The sequence below is a fragment of the Heterodontus francisci genome, chromosome 4 (assembly GCF_036365525.1).
Source record: "Heterodontus francisci isolate sHetFra1 chromosome 4, sHetFra1.hap1, whole genome shotgun sequence".
Lineage (NCBI taxonomy): Eukaryota > Metazoa > Chordata > Chondrichthyes > Heterodontiformes > Heterodontidae > Heterodontus > Heterodontus francisci.
In genome coordinates, this window is record NC_090374.1 from 147,314,826 (window position 1) to 147,336,709 (window position 21,884).

The 21,884-nt window shown below is 40.5% G+C and overlaps 1 protein-coding gene across 4 annotated transcripts in view; it reads left to right on the forward strand.

Annotated features, from left to right (window-relative positions):
• LOC137369286 (nuclear cap-binding protein subunit 1) overlaps positions 1–21,884 on the forward strand; it is a 97,396-nt gene that overhangs the window by 25,439 nt on the left and 50,073 nt on the right. For 3 of the 4 annotated variants that reach the window (XM_068030287.1, XM_068030290.1, XM_068030288.1), the window contains exons 3-10: positions 43–143; positions 607–763; positions 3,130–3,237; positions 7,911–8,032; positions 11,670–11,739; positions 13,950–14,165; positions 19,377–19,474; positions 19,972–20,035. In XM_068030287.1, coding sequence (XP_067886388.1) covers positions 43–143; positions 607–763; positions 3,130–3,237; positions 7,911–8,032; positions 11,670–11,739; positions 13,950–14,165; positions 19,377–19,474; positions 19,972–20,035 — 936 coding nt within the window. The remainder of the gene's footprint in view (positions 1–42; positions 144–606; positions 764–3,129; positions 3,238–7,910; positions 8,033–11,669; positions 11,740–13,949; positions 14,166–19,376; positions 19,475–19,971; positions 20,036–21,884) is intronic. The other variant, XM_068030289.1, reaches the window with a different exon arrangement.

Sequence of the window (21,884 nt, forward strand, 5' to 3'; positions counted from 1 at the left end):
CCTTTAGCTCCTTGTATGTGAATTAATATGTTTTGTTTACAGAGCACTTCTTCGTTGGAGAGCAACCTGGAAGGTCTAGCGGGAGTTTTAGAAGCTGACCTGCCAAACTATAAAAGTAAAATCCTGAGAATACTTTGTGCAGTGTAAGTTGGATGACGTATAGTGTTGTACATGAGACAAATTTGAATAAGCATTGTAAGGGATTATAATTGATCCTTTTTGCAACAAACTAATTAGAAATTAGTGCTAGAGTGGATTGGAAGAAGTACAGATATTTGCCTCCATGAATTACCACTGGTATTTGGTTATGAAGGGAGGGATGCTTTCAATTTAAAAAAAAAAAGCTACGTCTTGGGGAAATAACTCTATGTTGCTGTATGCCAAATGTCTGCATTCTGAACTGCAACATCAGAATAAACTGCCTTGTGTTCTGTTGGAGAGAAAAATTCTCAATAGGAAAATTTAGAATGGTCTAATGGATTGAAATTTTTTAAATTTGGAAATAAGTGGGTTCTAGTCTGTGTTTTCTTCCAGCTCTGCTGGTTTGCATTATCAGTAAAATGAATAATTATTTGGAGTGTTTGACCATGTTATTTTACCCTCTAGAGCACGACAGCTTCCTGAAAAATTAACTGTATACACAACGCTGGTGGGGCTGCTAAATGCCAGGAACTACAACTTTGGTGGAGAATTTGTTGAAGCTATGATTAGACAACTCAAGGAAACTTTGAAAACTAATATGTACACTGAGGCAGTTTTTACTGTAAGTGTTACCCTTATGTTTTTTTTTGACAGCTTGCCAAAACCCTTCCAGTTCTGCTCTGATTTAAAGGGTCCCAATTGATTGACTGGCTTCAAAATTCATAAAAGCATTTCATGTTTGCAGCTGTACAAGTTTACATTGAAATAAAACTAAAATGTAAAGCACTGAGTGTTTTCCAATAGAGTCTTTGCATCCCTTGTTTAATAATTATTGGGAGTTAATGCTGTTGGGAGTGTGATTTTTGTATTTTCGATCAGATTATGAAAATGATAAGCGTTCTGTACATTAACAACACTGCATTTTAACAATATGTTGGAAAATATATACCTTGCTAATGTACTCAATATTCATTTCAAAAGTCTATAAACTCATAATTAGCATCTAGTAACCTTTCCTGAGAAGATTTCATGCTATCCTGTTACGTCTTACATCATATGGTCTGACATGAACAGAATTGAATGACATCTGCAAGATGAAATCTACCCTACTCTGCAGCAAATAATATTTGTACGCACAACCTGCGTGGCTATAATAGTGTATATCATCAGTCCTTAATTAGATTGCTGAATTGATTCATTGACAGTCATCCAGCACCTTCTATTTTATGAGAACCCTAAATGTTCAAGACAGAAATTGATAGATATCTAGATACTAATGTCAAGAGATAGGGGGATAACTGGGGAAAGTGACATTGAGGTAGCTGATCAGCCACGATTGAATTGAATGGTGGAACAGGCTCGATGGGCTGAATGGCCTACTCCTCCTATGTTCTTATGAGCACTCGTTAAAATAAGTTGAAACTGCTTCTCGTTCACTCCTGAGGAAATGTGACAGAGCCCTCTCAGCATCAATTCATTGCGGAAAGACATTTTTTCAATCCATAAACATTTTGTGTCTCCATCCATTCTTGATTTTTTTTTCTTCAAACTTGATACTGAAACATTCATCTCCAGCTTTTATTATAAAATTAGCATGCTTTTTAAAAAAATGTCCTGGAAATAAAGCAGGCCTGGTTCTCATTGCTGTGTTTTATCAAAACATTGTTATCCACAGAGTTAAGGGTTGGTGTTCTGGACTTCTAGTTCTCAAGAACCTGCTGAAAGGGCTTCCTTTAGTTTTTTCCAGTAATTTGCTAATGACCTTCAACCCAACTTGACCACAACATCCTTGACTCTAGGGACACTTCTGCATTGTCAGACTGCTTACCTGGTGTCCAGTTGTGGATAAGCTAGGGCCTCCTCCAACTGACCATCGGGAACAGTTTTATCTTGCACTTGCTAAACGTTGTGCACCCTTACCCTGACCCCTCCCATTTTCTGACTACTTGCCTAGACTGAACCAGATGGTGTGCAGCTTTGATGTCCTGTTTGCATTGAGCTAAGTTCAAACATGTACATCCACCTCCCTTTTGCTTGACCTACACCATCCCTACAATTTTTATCTGTACTTTTCTTGCAGTGGGTCTTCTTGAGCGCTTTCTTGGCTATAGCCTTGAGCTCCACCCTCCGAGGTGCAAACCACCCAAAACTCCTCCACCCACATCTTATGCTGTTTTGTCCTGCTCACTTATCCAGAGCAGAAAAAGCCTCCATTGGCTTCCTGTCTCGAATGCATCAAATTCAGAATCCTCATTTACAAATCATTTTCATGATCTTTGTTGCATGGTGTCCGTTTTCATTACACTTATTTGTGAAGCACATTGGCATCTTTAACATAAACAAATGTCCATATAGAGTCAACCTCCTTCAGCCAGTGCTTCAACCTGTGGCCTTTAGTCTTCCAACTCTCAGTTCCAGTACAATTGCTGATCTTCCTTCCCCCAATTGATGGTTCAGCCTTCAGCTGTCTCAGCTGTATTGTCTGGGACTTTATGAAATTCCTGTGCCTTGTTATTGCTCCTTTTTAAAAGCCTTTTCAAAAACACATTTTTACCATGCTTTTGCCCATCTCTTAAGGTGTTCCACAGAGTAGTGATAATTGATATTAAAGATATTAAAGCTGCTATATAAATTCAGCTTGTTGATTGTGTATATAATCCAAAATAAAACTGTTAGTACTAACTGTTTTGGAATTTGAATGATGGTAAATTGGTCAGGGAAGGGGGAGGATAGTGTTTCTTTGGCCTTAGAGGGTTGGAACTGTTCTGACAGCAGAGGAAGAAATATAGTCATATATAGCCAGGGGAAGGAACAGCACTGGTATTGATGAAATTGGGAGAGTTGTTTTCCATTTCCAAAGTTGGAAAAGTAGTGAGTTTCAATGTTAATACTCCACTTCTATGAAATGGAGTCTACTAATTTTAAAAGTACATGAGTACAGCTCGCCAGAATTCAGTATGTTGCAATTAAGCTGTGTTCCTTGTGCAGGTTCGCTTCCTGTCCGATCTTGTGAACTGTCATGTGATTGCAGCTCCTTCAATGGTGGCAATGTTTGAAAACTTTATCAGTGTAACACAGGAGGAGGATGTACCACTGGTAAGAAACAAAATGGATTTTTCTGGTGTGTTCATAGGATTTGCTGCATGACAGTTCTGACACTGCTTTTGCAAACAGTTCTTAACAAAACCCTTCTGCTTCTTCATTCTTAACCATTTAAAAGATAACTTGTTATAAATTACTATATAATTTTCAGCTGTTGGTGGCACTCATTTGCAAAGCTGTGTTCAGAAATGGGTGCAAGATATCAAAAATTATTGTTTTATCCTGAAGTACATTGGTTATCTTGTAGGAATCTTCTGGAAAGAGCTTTTCTTTCTGTGCACTACCCTGCATTAGCTGAAAATGATTCTGACTAATTATGGATAAGGAAACTTGCATACTTTGCTGACTTATTAATTTGTCATATACACTGAATCTATCAATGCAAGGGGCAATGCAACCATACTCAAACCAAGTGACAAGATTGCAACATTTAGGAAGAAAAGTTAGATTTGGAATACTCGACTGAGCAACAGAGTTTGATAAGTTCCTGCTAGTGACTGAGTTTCTGGATGCAAATACAGTGACCGTTGAGTGTGTGAAAGAAAGGGTCACCTTGCAACGTTGGCTGAGTACTCCAGTGTTTTGAAAATATAATCATTGGTTACAGCACAGAAGGAGGCCTTTTGGCCAACGTGTCTATGCTGGCTCTCTGCAAGAGCAACTCAGCTAGTTCTACTCCCTCGCCCTCTCCCTGTAGCCCTGAAAATATTTCTCTTTTTAGTTGCTTATCCAATTCCCTTTTGAAAGCCATGATTGAATCTTCCTCCACCGCCTTCTCAGGCAGTGCATTTCAGATCCTAAACATTTGCTGCATTTAAAAAAAAAACGTTTTTCCTCATGTCGCCATTGATTCTTATGCCAATCACATTAAATCGTTGTCCTTTGCTTCTCAAACCTTTTGCCAATGGGAGCAATTTCTATTTACTCTGTCTAAACCCCTCATGATTTTGAACACCCTTATCAAATCTTCTCTCAACCTTCTCTAACGAGCACAACCCTAGCTTCTCCAGTCTATTCCCTTATCCCTGAAACAATTCTTATAAATCTTTTCCGCACGCTCTCTAAAGTGTTCACATCCTTCCTAAAGTACAGTGCCCTGAATTAGATACAGTACTCCTGTTGAGGCTGATGCAGTGTTTTATAAAGGTTCATCATAATCTTCTTGCTTGTCCATGTCCTCTTCGTCACCGTTCGCAATACTTCCAAGTTTTGTGCAATCTGCAGATTTTTGACATTGTGCCTTGTACAACCAAGTTTGAGTCATTAATATTTATCAAGAAAAGTACTGATTCTAGTACCGACCCTGGGGAGCCCCTTGTATGCAGTCCGAAAAACACCGTTCACCATTACTCTGTTTTCTGTTACTCAACCAACCACTGTCCCTTTTATTCCATAGGCTTCAACTTTTGCTGGCAAGCGTATTATATAGCACTTTATCAAACATCTTTTGGAAGTCCATGCATACCACATCAACCGCATTACTCTCTCAACCCTCTCTGTTACCTCATCAAAAAAACTCAAGCATGTTAGTTAAACATGTTTTGCCTTTAACAAACCTGTGCTGGCTTTCCTTAATCTATCCCCACTTGTACAAGTAACTGCTAATTTTGTTCTGGAGTAATGTTTCTAAAAGCTTTCCCACCACTGAGGTTAAACTGACTGGTCTGTAGTTGCTTGGTTTATCCTTGCACCCTTTTTGAACAATGGTGCAACATTTGTAATTCTCAAGTTCTTGGGCACCAGCCCTGTATCTAAGAAGGGTTGGAAGACTATGGCCAGCGCCCCCTCAATTTTCCATCCTTACTTCCCGTAGCATCCTCGGATACATCTGGTCCAATCCTGGTGACTTATTAACTTTATCTACAGCCAGCCTTTCTAGTAGCCCCATCTTTTATCAATTTTTGGCACATCCAATACCTCAACTACCCTCTCTTTCACTAGGGCTTTTACCAATGAGATAGTGCTGGCAAAGATGGATGCAAAGTCCTCATTTAGTACTTCAGCCATGTCCTCTCCCTCCATGCATAGGTCTCCAATCGACCCCGCCCTTTCTCTCAGTACCATTTTACTATCTATCTATCTATATATATATATATATATATATTTATTGCAGTTCAGTATTTTTGCCATAGATTTCTCCTTTGTCCTTTTCCATAGCTAATCTAAACCTTATGATACTATGATCACTCTTCCCTAAACGTTTCCCTACTGACACTTGGTCCACCTGACCTACCTCATGCCGCATAACCAGATCCATAATGTCTCCTACCTTGTTGGGTCAGGAGCGTACCGATCAAGAAAATTCTGCTGAGCACACTTAAACTCTTTCCCTGTCTCTGCTATTTACACTATTATTATCCCAGTCTATATTGGGATAATTGAAGTCTCCCAATATCACTACATTATAGTTCCCATGCCTCTGATTTTCCCTGTAAATTTGCTGCTCTATATCTTTCCCACTTAGTTGGTGGCCTATAGAATACACCCAGTAGTGTATTAGCTGCTCTACTATTTCTTAACTCTAACCAAATAGATTCTATCCTTGACCTCTCCAGGACTTCCTCCCTCTTCACTGTAATATTCCCCTTAATCAATAGTTAATCAATACTTTCATCTACTGCAATCTGCCTTCTGAAACCCCTTTTCCATCTCCTCCATCCTCCGCTCCAATGTCAAGTACGAGGAGCTAATGGATTTCTTTGTCACCGAGATTGAGATCATCTGGTCAGCTGCCTCTGTCACTTCCTCCCTTCCCAGCCCATCGGGCCAAACTTCCTCTAAGGCACCCTCCTGCCCTAGCCAGTGTAGGTTAGTGAGCATGGGATGATGGGTGAATTGGATTTGGTGCAGGTTAGGATACTGGCAGCAGTGTTTTGGATGACCTCAAGTTTATGATGGGTAGAATGTGGGAGCCTGGCCAGGAGTGCATTCGAACGGTCAAGTCTGGAGGTTACCAAGGCACGGATAAGTGTTTCAGCAGCAGAAGAGCTGAGGTGAGACAAAGGTGGGCGATATTACAGGTAGAAATAGGCAGTCTTGGCAAAGTTGCTAGTGTTATGTGGTTGAAAGCTCATCTCCTTGGGTCCAATAGGAGCAAATTTTTAGGTGTAAGAACTATAGAGTAATGGGGGAACTTCAATTTCTAAGATACACTGCCTCAATTTAAAAATTATCATCCTTGTTTTCAAATCCCTCCATGGCCTGACCCCTTCCTATCTCTGTAATCTCCTCCAGTCCTACAAACCTCCAGGATATTTGAGCTCATCTAATTCTGGCCTCTTTAGCATCCCTGATTTTAATTACTTTACTGTTGGTAGCCGTGCCTTCAGTTGCATGGGCTCTAAGTTCTGGAATTCACTCCCTAAACTTCTCTGCCTCTCCATCTCACATTTGTTCTTTAGGACACTCCTTAAAACCTACCTCTTTGACCAAGCTTTTCGTCATCTGCTGAAATGTCTGCTTATGTGGCTCAGTGTTTTATTTTGTTTAATAATGTTTCTGTGAAGCACCTTGTGACGTTTTATTACCTTGTAGGTGCTATATTAAAACAAGTTATCGTCGTTAATGGCACCTAACCTCACATTTCTTTCCTTCCCGATCTTTCCTGAACACCTGGCATCCAGAAATATTCAATCCTGTCCTTTTTTGAGCCAGATCTCCATATCGCCACAACATTATATTTCAATGTGGCTATTTGCGCCTGCAGCTCACCAACCTTATTTACCATAATTCTTGCATTTAAACATGCACTGTAAATCCAGTTTAAGCTTTCTCATGTTCCCTCTTAGTCTGACCCCACCTAATATTTTACTATTTCTTACTCTGGTGCTATCTGTCTCTCCCAATCCTTTGTACACCTTGTTTCTGCTTTCTAATGCTACGTCCTGTTGCCCATCGCCCTGCCAAATTGGTTTAAACCTGCTCCAACCGCACTAGCAAAATTCTCTTTGACTCCGAGATGAGCTTTCAACCACATATCACTAGCACCTTTGCCAAGACCGCCTATTTCTACCTGTAATATCGTTCACCTTTGTCTCACCTTGGCTCTTCTGCTGCTGAAGCACTCATCCGTGCCTTTGTTACCTCCAGACTTGACTATTCTAATGCACTCCTGGCCAGCCTCCCACATTCTACCCTTCATAAACTTGAGGTCATCCAAAACTCTGGCCCCGGATGTGTTGATGTGCAACCTGTCCAGCCTGTATGGGTTCCAGAACCAGTCCCAATGTCTCCGGAATCTGAAACCCTCCCTCCTGCACCATCTCTCCAGCCGCTTATTCATCTGCTGTCTGCTCCTGTCTGCATCAGGAACAATCTGGTGATTACTGCCTTTGAGGTCCTACTTGCTAAGCCCTCTAAAAAGATCTACATGCAGGACCTCATCCCTCTTTCTGCCTATGCCATTGGCACTGAAATGGACCATGACCTGTGGCTGTACACTCTTATTCAGTTAATTAAATTTAAATTTTCCAGCTACTGTGGTAGAACTTGAACTGCTATCTCTGGGTTATTAGTCCAGGCCTCTGGATTATAGTCCTGTAACATATGCTATTGTCCCCAGCTGTATATTGTTTCAAGATAATTAATCCTTTATGTATCATAGTTGGTAAATGTTGCACTAAAAATCCTTTAAAATATTTGTCACATTCATTTTCACTGTGCTGTAGGTACGCTGTGACTGGTATGTGTATGCTGTACTCTCTTCTCTGCCCTGGGTTGGAAAGGAACTGTATGAGAAAAAGGATGTAGAGATGGATCGAATTCTATTACAGATCGAAAGTTACCTGAAGTAAGAGGCCATTTTGCTCTTTAAAAGAAATCGATCTATTAATTCCGTTAAAGCTCTCAGAAGAGCTCTCAATTTTGAGAGTAATGCATTTAAATATGCATGATAGTATCAGATCCTTTAGACTCTATTTACATTACAGTTGTAATGGTGCAAAGGCTCTTTGCTTCCATAAAGCTGAAATTGCAATGCAAAATCTGGAATCAGGGCTTCAGTTCACTCTAGAGTGAAGCAGGAGAGATACTCTGGAGGAGGGAGTCTGTCTCGCTCTGCTTTGCTACAGGGTTGGTCTCGGTTCTGGCTATGGGTTTACATTCCATCTGGCTAAGAGCTGATGCAAAGTGAAGATGTTTTATGCCAACGCTACAGTGTATTGTAACCAAGAAATTAAGTAATATTTTAAAGCTGGTATCTGCAAAACTAAAGTTGTATTGAGTTAATTTTGGGTTTACTTGCAGCTCAATGTTAACTTATCTGCTGGAATAAGTTTACATCCTTTGTTTTCCATTTTCACTAATAAATGAAATCCTAAAGTTCAAATGTGGCTTTTTGAGAGGCCTTGCAAATTTTAATGCTTGAGCTCAAATATGTTTGTGAAGCTTTTCAATTAATTTCTTAAGCTATTGCCAGGCATTGGTTTCAAATCCACTAGTCCTTGACTGAGGTCTGCATGGTGTAGCAAGTGGTATATGCAATGTTTTGAGCCATGAGCTTTGATTTGATTAGAAGAAATTAAAATAGCAACGATGGCTGTTATATTGAACTTTTGTCCGTGCTGGTGCCAAACTCTGATTGCAAATCGATAACTGGTGCTACTAGCTTTGGTTCTGCAGCTCCCTTCCCTGATGTACTTTTCTTTATCATGCGTTGGAACAGTCATTCCTTTTTTGCTCCCATCACAGCTCACCACTCTTCCTCTCTAGGACGAGTGTGAGGCTGAGATCACTTCATTCCCCTGTCAACAGATGTAAGTACTGCAACTTGGGAGTCATGGGCAGTGCAAGGTCTGAAACATATTTCCATATGATTCAACTCCCCTATACAACTGGGATTCCCTCTGCACACTGCTATCTGATTGATACTCAAATTCAAAAGTTGCACTGCAGGCACCAATAGATTGAATTCCTATTTGAGGGTATCCTTCCTTTCCAAATTCTGGAGAAGGAGATGCCAAAGCGGGCTGGGGAGCACAGAGCAAGTTTCAGCAGATTTAGAGAATGCTTGTAGTGATGTGGCAGATACAGGATATACCTGGACTGACTTTAAAATGTGTAATATTTATCCCTTTTCCAGTTGATACCCTCTCTGGGTGGTGTCTAATGGTGAGGTGGAGTTCCTTGGGTGTTTGTTGCCAGTAGGTTCCTCGCCCAAGTTCCTCACTGGTGAGCATCACTAGACTGTTTGACCATTGGAGCATCAAAGCCCAATTCAATTCTCTTTGTCTTATTTCCATGTACACGGTTATTGTCTATCGACCAGGAGTCTGGCTGTGCTTTTTGTTTTTATGTTTTCCTTTCCCAAATCCAAGGGCAGTGAACTTCAATATAGTACCTAATCACTGCCCTCACTGCAAGCTACTAGGTCATAAAAACATAGAAAATAGGAGCGAGTAGGCCATTCGGCCCTTCGGCCCTGCTCTGCCATTCAAAAACGATCATTGCTTATCGTTTGATTCAGTACCTTGTTCCTGCTTTCTTCTCATATCCTTTGATCCCTTTGGCATTAAGAAATATATCTATCTCCTTCTTGAATATATTTAATGACTTGGCCTCCACTGCCTCCTGTGGTAGAGAATGCCACAGGTTCACCACCCTCTGAGTGAAGAAGTTTCTCCTCATCTCGGTTCGAAATGGCATACCCCGTATCCTGAGACTGTGATCCCCGGTTCTGGACTCCCCAGCCATCGGGAACATCCTCCCTGCATCTAGCCTGTCTAGTCCTGTTAGAATTTTATAGGTTTCTATGAGATCCCCTCTCATTCTTCTAAACTCTAGTGAATATAAGCCTAGTTGACCCAATCTCTCCTCATATGTCAATCCTGCCATCCCAGGAATCAGCCGAGTAAATCTTCTTTGCACTCCCTCCATGGCAAGAACATCCTTCCTCAGATAAGGAGACCAAAACTGCACACAGTACTCAAGATGTGGTCTCACCAAGGCCCTGTATAACTGCAGTAAGGCATCCTTGCTCTTGTACTCAAATCCTCTTGCAATGAAGGCCAACATACCATTCGCCTTCCTAACTGCTTGCTGCTCCTGAATGCTTGCTTTCAACGACTGGTATACAACGACACCCAGGTCTCGTTGCACCTCCCCCTTTCCCAATCTTTCGCCATACAGATAATCTGCCTTTCTGTTTTTACAACCAAAGTGGATAACCTCACATTTATTCATGTCATACTGCATCTGCCATGCATTTGCCCACTCACCTAACTTGTCCAAATCACATTGGAGCCTCTTTGCATCCTCCTCACAGCTCCTATTCCACCCCCCCCCCCCCCCCCCCAGCTTTGTGTCGTCTGCAAATTTGGAAATGTTACGTTTAGTTCCCTCACCCAAGTCATTAATATATATTGTGAATAGCTGGGGCCCAAGCACTGATCCCTGTGGTACCCCACTAGTCACTGCCTGCCACCTGGAAAAAGACCCGTTTATTCCTACTCTCTGTTTCCTGTGTGTCAGAGCAGACCAGGGACTTTCCTGGTCTAGATTTAATTTTAAAACATTTCCAATGAGATAAATTGCTACATGTTTGTGCCTCTATTGCTGGGAGTGCAGCTACACTTTAGTCTAAACCCCCACTTTTGGGTAGCGGCTTTGAGCTGAGTTCTTGTACAGGGAAGTCTACTTTCCTTCTGCCACGAGACAGCAGTCTACAGCATCCACCAGCTTAGTAAACTGGAATCAATCTGATGTTCCCATTTTGGCACCCAATGTTGGTGTTTTAAAATGTCAATGTTCAGTTTTTTAAAGGAAGTTACACTCACCCCCTCATCATTCGGAGAGAATTTTAACAAATATATCAATATGTACTCTGAATCCACTGATTCTGATTGTCATGAGGGAAGATGCGATGTTAAGCATTTGTTTAATGAATCAAAATAAGGATTAAGCTGCAACATTTAACATTTTAACTTATTATTTTGTTCTAGATGGTAACTATTTCAATGTACTTTTAATGTAAATTAAGTGCTTTGACCATGTTCATTACAATTGTCAGCAATGTTTACATGCTTTGGATTATCTTGCTAGAAGGTCAGTTTTCATTGCGTGATGCTGGAGATAGCCTCATGTTCGAGTGGCATTCTTTAACTCTTCCAGCGAATGAGAGTTGGGGCTCAGCTGATATCTAATAGGGTTATCAAGTGCAGACTTTTGGGCTAGTGCTTGGATTAGGTAGGGAGGAAATTGGACTGTCCTATCTAGGTTTGAACTTGTGACTTAATACAATAATCAAGTTAAACCATTACATTTTGAACTCTATAGGATTACATAAAGCCCGTTGAGATATTTCTATTAAGCTGCATTAAAACATTCAGGCTACTTGTAGAACTGCAGATTTCGCACAGAAATCTCTTCTAATACTGTAATGGCATGTAGGGCCAAGACTTAAATTTGCTATTTGCCATACCTGTTTGTAGGAGACGCCAAAAGCATCATGTACCAATGCTGCAATGCTGGATTGCTGAACAACCTCAAGTGCAGGAAGAGGTAAGAAGGCTAGTTGAAAGCCAACACTTTTCTCTTGAGGACTCCTGAAGCCTGGACATGAATTTTGTAAATGTTTCTGTTGAGTGGTTATGCAATGTGCAGCTGTCTGAGAACTGATCTTTCTGTTGAGTGACATCTGACAAATACTGTGGTCCAATTTGCTACATTAGTTGGAGGAACCTTCTCCTTTTCTCATTGAGGGGTTTTCTTGCTGGTTCTCGGGTGAACTGCTAGAGTGAAAGATGCAAAGCAATTGCATGTTATATTTGGGTGAACGATGATGTATCAGAAGGTCTGCTCAAGGAACTACCCCTTGTCAGTGATTTTGAAACGGTACACAAACATCTGCAGCTCAGACTGTGCCATTATTCTTAACTGAAGGACAAAATGGGAATTGGGAGAGTGTAAGGAGAGATTTCCATCCTTTTAGAACTTAAAAAACTGTTGAACCAAACTAACATTCTCCCACTTGCAGTCATTTCAAAAAGCCCATTTTAACTGCTCACCAGAATAGCTGCAGATGTCTTAGGTTTTTTTTTAATATAACTTCTGTACTCTGTTGTTCGTCTCTCTTCTGATTGCTTAGACTGTGGGAAAAGTGAAATTGAGGCTCTTCTCAACCCTGGGTAACTAGAAATATAAGGCAAGACCCAGAGGGTATAGAAACGGTGAGAAACAAAGGGTTATGTGCTGTGACTTGTATTGCAGTTCCTACATATTAAACAATTTATTCTATATATAATCATGTCTGGAGTTTACTTGAAGACCCTGTTATCTCCTGTTGTATGTGAGCCATTGCACTGTGTGGTAGGTGGTGTAGGAACATACTGCACCATGGAGCAGTAGGCCACAGGTTCAACCTGTGTGATGAGGCTTCAGTTCTAGCTATAGAATTAACAGGGAGGAGCCAATTAGAAGCCAGATACTTCTCCAGAAGTGAAATCAATGTGCAAATTATTAATTGACATACGTTTCCTAGCCACAACTACAGATCAGAATTTACAGATGACAACAGGCAGATTATATGACCTACAAGGGCTGAGGCAAGGGGAGAACAGAACATCTTCTCTCTTTCTGCTTCCCCCCCCACCCCCCACTTCTTCCAAAGGATGTGTAAATCAAGCTACATGGAGATTTCTACCTCATTGTAAAGTGCAAGAGTATTAAAGAAGTTATCCTGGTAATGTGAAGTTGAATATTCAGGAAAATGGCAAGCAATTTGGGAAAATGGGGAGCAATAATGCAATAGTGACATCTCGGCAGTCATCTAGAAATGGCTTTACAATTTACTTGTGGTTAAAGTTGCTTGTGGGATTTGCCTACAGTTGTTTGAAATGAGTCTCCAAGTTATTGCATGCTGTTTGTGAATTTTCTTTCCACATATTACCACTTCACACTGCATTCACATCACATTTTGAGTCAGTGAAGCAGTTTCAACAACACTGATTCATGCTGATTCTATAGTTGTGTGACTGCATCCTTAGAGGTCCTCATTCTGGAATCATTTTGTTTTCTGCAGTTATTTTGGTTATAGATCAGGACTGAAAATATAAGCCAGTAAGTGACAATTCCAATGGTTCAACCTGAACCAAACTTGACAAAAATCAGAGTGCATGATTCTCATATGATATAACCCTCCCATTGATGGACATCCAAAGTTCTTATGTCATTGTGTATTTTGTTTTAAGTGTATTACAAAATCTAATTCCTAAAGCAATTAGGTTCTGGAGCAGATGATTATGGACCTGCCAGAGAATTAGTTTTTGAGATGACTCTACTGCTGTATTGGAATGCAAATCTGATGAGGCCCTTGTTGAGATATGTTATAATGGCATAATTCCTGTGTTCTCTTGGCCAGCCTCCCATTGTCCACTCCCCATAAAATTCACCTCATCTAAAACTATGCTGCCCATTGATCGCCCCACTCGCCTATTACCCCTGTCCTCGCTGACCTACATTGACTTCCTGGTCCTACAGTGCGATTTTAATTCTCATCCTCATGGTTAAATTCTTTTGTCACCTTGTCCAGCACTATAACTCCCTGTACGGTATTTCTAAAATCTCACTCTTAGCACTGATTTTAACCTTTTTTACAATTGTTAGAATAAATGCAATGGCAAAATTTCAAAGTTGCAAATATTAAATTTCCACGTGTAATGAATGACTGGTCATATTTATCCCTGTATTGAAGGGCAATGTTTTCTTCACAGTACTTAGACTGTCTTTGGGCTCAAATTCAGAAGATGAAAAAGGATCGTTGGCAGGAGAAACATATCCTGAGACCGTACTTGGCTTTTGACAGCGTACTCTGTGAGGCCTTGCAGCATAACTTGCCACCTTTCACCCCACCTCCCCACACAAAGGACTCGATCTACCCTGTGCCACGAGTAATTTTCAGAATGTTTGACTACACAGATGCCCCTGAGGTACGCAGTAATGTTTATTTTTGCTGATTGGTCACTAGTATGTGAGCTGCATAAGGATCAGTTGCTAAACAATTATGGTTTTTTTGATCAAATTGTGGCTCTATGACATGGCTCGGGATGTTTTTCTATGTTAAACACGCAATATAAATACAAGTTGTTGGATGTATAGATATTGGAGCAAACAAATAGAATATCAAAAGCAGTAAATATTTAATTTGTAATCGGCAGCTCATGTGGAATAAACTGAATTTTCTGTTGCCCACTGTGTTTTGTTTATCATGTGGATCAGTTATTTGGTTTGCTTAAAGTAAATGATTTTTCATGGTTTTAATGTGGATAATTTTACACACACTTTATCATTCCTTAATATGGAGTCCTTTGCCTTTTTGACATATAACAGACTACCATCTATAAAATCAAATTGGTGGTGCTATTTCGGCACCAGATGCTGATCAATGGAGCCAGAATATACTGTCACATTAATTGTTGAGACATTGTAGAGAGGGAAGTCCAGCTGTTGTCTCGATTTCCATGTGATATGCTGTTTGAGTATTGGGTTGCATGGATTAAGGACCACAACACACAGATCTGGGATGACAAAATATCATTGCAGTCCCTCGTACACAAGTTATCCTACTGTGGCCACTGTTTGTATTTTGAATAATCTCAATAATTTTACCTTTATTACCTGGCTTGATAAATTATTCCAAACATCTATCGTGTTAAGCTTTACAGTCTAGAAAGAAAGTGAGTGAGCTTCTCAATCTTGCTTCACACTTGTATGATTCTATTCAATGAACATGGTTATCTTTGCTTTTGGAACCAGTCTTGCTCTTTTCTGTACCCTCATATCTTTTTAGTGGCACGAGGACCAAAACTGAATATAGAATTCCAAGTGTTTCAGCAGTACATTGTAAAATCTCAGTGTAACTTGTGTGCTGTAATGTCGAAATAAAATGGTGGTGGGGAATACTACAAATAGTGAAACTGTGACTTAGAATCAGAAGGTTGTAGCCCGCAGCACATGGTGCCGACTGTCCTAAAAGAGCTATCCACTTACTCTTTATTCCCTCCTCTTTCTCTGTACCCTTTTTCAGATATTTACATGCTTCCCTTTTTCAAGCTATTATGAATCCTGCCTCCACCAATGTTTCCAATTGGGATTTGTATGTTCTAACAAACCTCTGCAAACATTAATTACTTAATTTCTGTTACCTACCCCCTTCATTGTCTTGGTGGCGATCTTGAATTTTTACCTCTAGTTACCAGTCCACTAATAATGGTGGTTATCGAAAGCACTTGTACTTTTGCACACCTATATCAGATCTTCCCTTAGTCTTTGTCCGAATGAAAATAGCCCCAGTTTCTCTGCTTGTACAGAACAAAAGCTTCTAATCCCTGGTATCATCTTACTGAATATCCCGCGTGCTTCCCCATGGCCTTAACATTCTTCCTAAACTAACACATCCAAAGCTTATAATAGAGGAACAAACTTGCATTGCACAACCATTGGATGCCCAAGGAGCTTTACAGCGATTGAGGTACTTTTGAAGTGTAGTCACTGTTGTAATGTAAGAAATGCCAAAGCTTGCACACTGCAAGCTCCCACAAACAGCAGTGAAATAAGTGACTAGATAATCTGTTTCATTGATATTGTTGTGGGATAAATATTGGCCAGAGCCAGGAGAACTCTCCTGCTCTTCAAAATAGTGTCATGAAATATTTTGGGTCCAGCTGAGGGCAGATGGGGCCTCTGTTTAACATCGTATCTAAATGACAGTTTCTCTAGCAGTGCAGTACTTCCATAGTACTGCACTGAAGGCAGGCTAGATTATGTAGGTATGTCACACAGAGTACAGCTCGACAGAGTACTTAACTCGGGGAATTTGGTGAGTGAAGGAATAGATGCTGTTCTAGCTCCTACAAAACAAGAAGTGGTTCGAATGAAGGAGTGAGAGAGGCGAGACTGAGAGCTAAAGGCAGTACCATTTGCAACTTCTCAGATACTGAAGCAGTCTCTGTCCATCTGCAGCGGCACCTGGACAACATTCAGGCTTGGGCTGATAAGTGACTGGTAACATTTGCACCACACAAGTGCCAGGCAATGACCATCTCCAACGAGAAAGAATCTAACCATCTCCCATTGACGTTCAGTGGCATTACCATCGCTGGATTTCCCACTATAAACTTCCTGGGGGTTACCATTGACCAGACTTAACTGGACCAGCCATATAAATACTGTGGCTGCAAGAGCAGGTCAAAGGCTGGGAATTCTCTGACTAGTTACTCACCTCCTGACTCCTCAAAGCCTGTGCACCATCTACAAGACACAAGTCAGGAGTGTGATGGATTCTGTATTTGCCTGGATGAGTTCAGCTTCAACAACACTCAAGCTTGACACCACCCAGGACAAAGCAGCCCACCTGATGGGCACCCCAGCAAACACCTTCAACATTCACTCCCTCCACCACTGGCACACAGCAGTAGCAGTGTGTACCATCACAAGATGCACTGCAGTAACTCACCAAGATTCCTTCAACAGCACCTTCCAAATCCACGATCTCTGCTGCCTTCTAGATGGTAAACACATGGGAACATCACCTGCAAGTTCCCTGCCAAGCCGTACACCATCCTGACTTGAAAATATATTGCCATTTCTTCACTGTGTCTGGGTTAAAATCCTAGAAGTCCCTTCCTAATAGCACTATGGGTGTACCTATGCCACAACTGCAGCAGTTCAAAAATGCAGCTCACTCACACCTTCTCAAGGGCAATTAGGGATGGGAAGTAAATGCTAGACTTGCCAGCGATACCCCATTCCATGAACAAATATTTTAAAAAGTTCCCCAGAAACTGCAGGCTTGTCGGATCTGTGATGTCAGTCATCAGGTCAGTCAAAGCAGGTGGAAGAATCTTCAGTCAATCAGATTGAAGAATCCTTACTGAGACACATAGACTCCAAAGCAGGAAGTAAAATCGCAGGAAATAGAAATTATATTTAAATCAGTGTACAGGAAGGATTGGAGCATATTCATGGGATTAAGGGAGAGACATAATGAGGAAAAACTTAAATAATTTTTATTTAAAAAAAATATTTGCAACATTAATTTTCTTCTGCGGGAGTGTGACTCCACACTTAGAAAATCAATTTTTCAGGGCCAGAGAGGTCATTTAGCAGTTAGTACTTATTACGCTAAAATCTCAGTTGCTCCTGATTGTGCAAGCCTACCTTTTTCATCTGTAGTGTGAGAGTAGTGAGTAATTATCCTAAGTTCATGCCATCACAATGATCTCTGTACAGATTCCATCCGCAAAGACTGCAACAATGTTGCCTGTGGGGGAGAAGGATATCACTGACAACAAGTTCCAGGTTTCTATGTTTAACTGTTCACGTGCAGATGCCAGAAGTTGCTGCCAGTTTTATCCTGTAATAACAGTGAGTGCTGGCGACTGCAATAAATAGTGCAGCAAACTTCAGGCAGTTAGCTCTTCCATTGCCTGTTCCCAACTTATTCTAATTATGGTACAGTTTCATAGAGCTTCCCTGTTGATTTAAAGGTCATGTGCTTCATGCAATTTAGTGCTGAGCAACACAAATCAGAAAATTCCGTATTCTGTCCTTCATCTGTGATAAAGTACCTGCCCTCAACTGAACTTGTGCGGGGGGTGTTAAAATCAGCCTAATTACTAACTATAAAACTGCTCTTACTACTTATTCAGTGGTCCTTGCTGATACAGTCTCCACCCAGTATTTATGCTTTATCGGGTTCTCTTGCAGTGCCTTAAAGCTGAATGGGCTGCTGACCTTTGCTTTCCAGGCTCTTGCGAAGTTTGGCCATGAAGCTAAGATATGAGGGTTGCAGTTGCTCCAGTTTTCAGCAGAGGAGGGAAAATATCCTTTTACATATATTGTGAAGGAGGTTTAGCAGTGTTCAGACCTGAAGTCTCAGTCTAAGCATAAAAGGCTGTTGGCCTCCTTTTTGCGTTTTGAATGTTTTTGTTTAGTGACTCCATACAGGTAACTAAGCATGAATGTGCAACAACGCTTGCATTTATATAGCACCCTTAACAAAACATCCCAAGTGCTTTACAGCAGCGTATTCAGTCAAGTAGATTGAGCCAAAGAAGAACATATCAGGAGGTGTGACTAAAAGCTTAGCCAAAGTGTTAGATTTTAAGGAGGTTTAAAGTTGGAGAGGAGAGAATTTCAGAGCTTGGGGCCTAGACAGCTGAAGGCTTAGCTGCCAGTGGTGGGGCGAAGAGGGTAGGAGATGTGCAAGAGGACAGAGGTAGAAGTGCAGAGTTCTCAATGTTGTAGGGTTGGAGGAGGTTAGAGATCGGGAGTGGCGAGGGCAAGGAGGGATTTGAACACTAGGATGAGAATTTTAAATTTGAGGCATTGATGGACTGGGAGCCAGTGTAGGTCAGCAAGCAAAGGATTGGTGGACAAGAGGGACTATATGCATCAGTTCCGAAGAAGGGTCACTGACCCGAAACGTTAACTCTGCTTCTCTTTCCACAGATGCTGCCAGACCTGCTGAGTGAATCCAGCATTTCTTGTTTTTATTTCAGATTTCCAGCATCCGCAGTATTTTGCTTTTATATATGCATTAGGTTCCTGACAGCAGATGTGGGATCGTTGGCTGGGATATTTTATCACTGCTGTGGATTTGCTTGTTAGATTCTACTAATGTCTGTACTGATTACTATTCAATTTATCAATTTACCCAGTGTCACTCAAAGTGCTTACATTTAAAGTGCATATGTGGTCCTTGTCCAGGTATATTGCTAATCCAAGCATAAATTGCAACACTGCTGGTGATGCATTCACCTGGTCTTTGCTGACTTAAAATTGTACTTTAAAATGTTCTTTTTACTTCCTGACCCTCTTTGTCCTGTACTGGTTTTGGATACTTGAAATTTCATTATTTGCTGATCATTCCTGGTATTGAGTTGTTTTCATTATTGGAACACATTTGTTTTGTGATCAATGTAGATAGACAGAAATGCTTTGGGAATGCTGAATATTTTCTCTCTGCAGAAGTTGTTCAGATCTTGGGATTGCTGTATTGTTGGCTATCAATTGCCTCATCTAGTTACAGTTTCAATTACAATATTTTATCGACATTCGGTTGTCCTTATTTCTTTTGGTTAAGTGGACACTGAACATTAAGTTAAACTTGATACCTATACTGTTGTTTCTTCCTTTAGGGCCCAGTAATGCCTGGTAGCCACTCTGTTGAGAGATTTGTAATTGAGGAGAATCTGCACTGCATCATCAAATCGCATTGGAAAGAAAGAAAGACATGGTAATGTCTGCATCCTTTCAGTACTGCAGTAATATTTTCTTGTTGGGAAAAGAAGTAATATTAAATTTAAGTTTTTTTTGTGTGTGTATATAATAAAATACTATTTAAAAAAAATGCTGGGAATTTGGCTAGTATAAGGAGATGGGAAGAGAAAGCAGTAATTCCAAAATGATGTGTGGGTTTGTCTGCTAACTATAAACTGGGACCTCTAATAAATTTCAATTGCTGTCGGTGCTGGTCCATTATCTTAAGTTCATTCGTCAACGTCTGGTGATTGATCTTGCTGCAGAAATTGCAGACTAGATTGAAGTAAGATTGGGTTGAACTGCTAAATTTTGGTCTGTGCAAGAATGATAACACTTCATTTCCTGGATCACTGACATAATGCAACTTCATAGTCGAGTTTCTCAATGTAATGCTCCCTTAACATTTGTAGGTTTATATTTCTGATGTTTTTGCCTTAATTTGCCTTGGCTGATTTTTCTTCTCTTTGACAGTGCTGCACAGCTGCTTAGCTATCCTGGGAAAAACAAGATTCCTCTGAATTATCATATAGTGGAGGTGTGTTCCTTTTTTATGGAAGTTGGTGACTCACATTTTATCTTACTGGAGATTTGATTTTCTAATCTAGAAAATTAGAAGGTAGAAGTCAAGTTAAAAAAGACATTGCCTATTTTATATACATTTTTCAATTTACTGAACTAGAGATTGTGTGAACTTCCCGAATTAAGCCACATGTTTGAAAGAAACCTTTCCAGTGTTCTGATGCTGCAACAAAATCCATGAATAAAGACTCAAGTAAGCTGAATGTATGTTAAATCTTTGCTGGAATAAAAGCCCATGGGATTAAAGGGTTAGGGCAGCAAGGGTACACAATTGGCTAAGGGACAGAAAGCAGAGAGTAGTGAACAGTTTTTTAGACTGAAGGGAAGTGTACAATGGTGTTCCCCAGGGATTGGTGTTGGGATCAGTACTCCTTTTGCCTTAATGACCTGGGCTTGCATATACAGGACATCATTTCAAAGCTTACAAATGACACAAAATTGGAAAATTTAGTTAACAATGAGGAGGATTGCAAAAGACTTTAAGGGGACATAGACTGGTGAAATGGACAGTCACACAGCAGTTGAAATTTAACTCAGAAGTGTGAAGTAATGCATTTTGGTAGGAAGAATGAGGAAAGGTACTATAAACTGTAAATGGTACACTTCTCAAGGGGGTCTTTGAAGATGGCAGGACAAGTTGAGAAGGTTGTTTTTAAAAAAAAAGGGTTCCTTGGCTTTATTAATAGAAGAACATAGTACAAAAGCGAGGAGGCTATGCTAAATATTTATAAAACACTAGTTAGGCCACAGCTGGAGTATTTTCAAATCTGGGCACCTCACTTTAGGAAGGATGGTTAGGCCTTGGAGAGGGTGCAGAAGAAATTAACTAGAATGGTACCAATAATGGGAGACTTCAGTTATGTGACGAGCCAGGAGAAACCTGTATTCTCCTTAGAGCAGAGAAGGTGGCAAGGCGATTTTAGATGTTCAAAATCGTGAAGGGTTATGCTCAAGTAAATAAGGAGAAACTGTATTTTGTGACAGAGGGGTCAGTAACCAGAGGACATAGATTTAAGGTAAGGAGCAGGAGGTTTAGCGGGATTTGAGAAAAAAATTATTCACCCAGAGGGTGGTTGGAATCTGGAACACACTGCCTGAAGGGGTGTTAGAGTCAGGAACCCTCACAACATTTAAGAAGTATTTAGATGAGCGCTTGAAATGCCATAGCATATAAGGCTACGGGCCAAGTGCTGGAAAATGGGATTAGAATAAATAGGTGCTTGATGGCCAGCACGGACACAATTGGCCGAAGGGCCTGTTTCTGTGCTGTGTGACTCTATGGCTCTATTATTTCAGTGGTACGTTAAAATATCTCTGTCCATTTGGCTAATGTGGTATAGGTTTAGGCGTTAAAGTGCCACACAAGCTCCCATCATTTGCTTCACGAACCCAAGTAGTTGCAGCTTTAGATGGAATTTTTTTTGTGCAGATTAGTGCTGTTTGCACTTTTTCAGTCATTAGAATGTTCTTAACAGCCAAAATGTGTTTGAATATCCATTAGCTCTGAATAAAATGGTAAAGGGAGGAGTGAAAGACAATGAGACTTAGAGGTTGGGTTGGTCCATTACTCCAGCAAAAGTGCACAAGTACAAACAGTAAGTAGTTGAAGCTGGCAGTACATGTGGACACATTGCAAAAGGAAACTGGCATTTTGACATCTGTTGCTTGACAGTTTTGCTGTTGATGCTTTTACTAAGATAATGGAATTGCTAAGACTTCAAAATGGGGTAGGGTAATCGTGATTCTATAAACACATTTATACAGTTGCACATATATTTCTGTTCACTTCCAGTAAATTAAAAGCA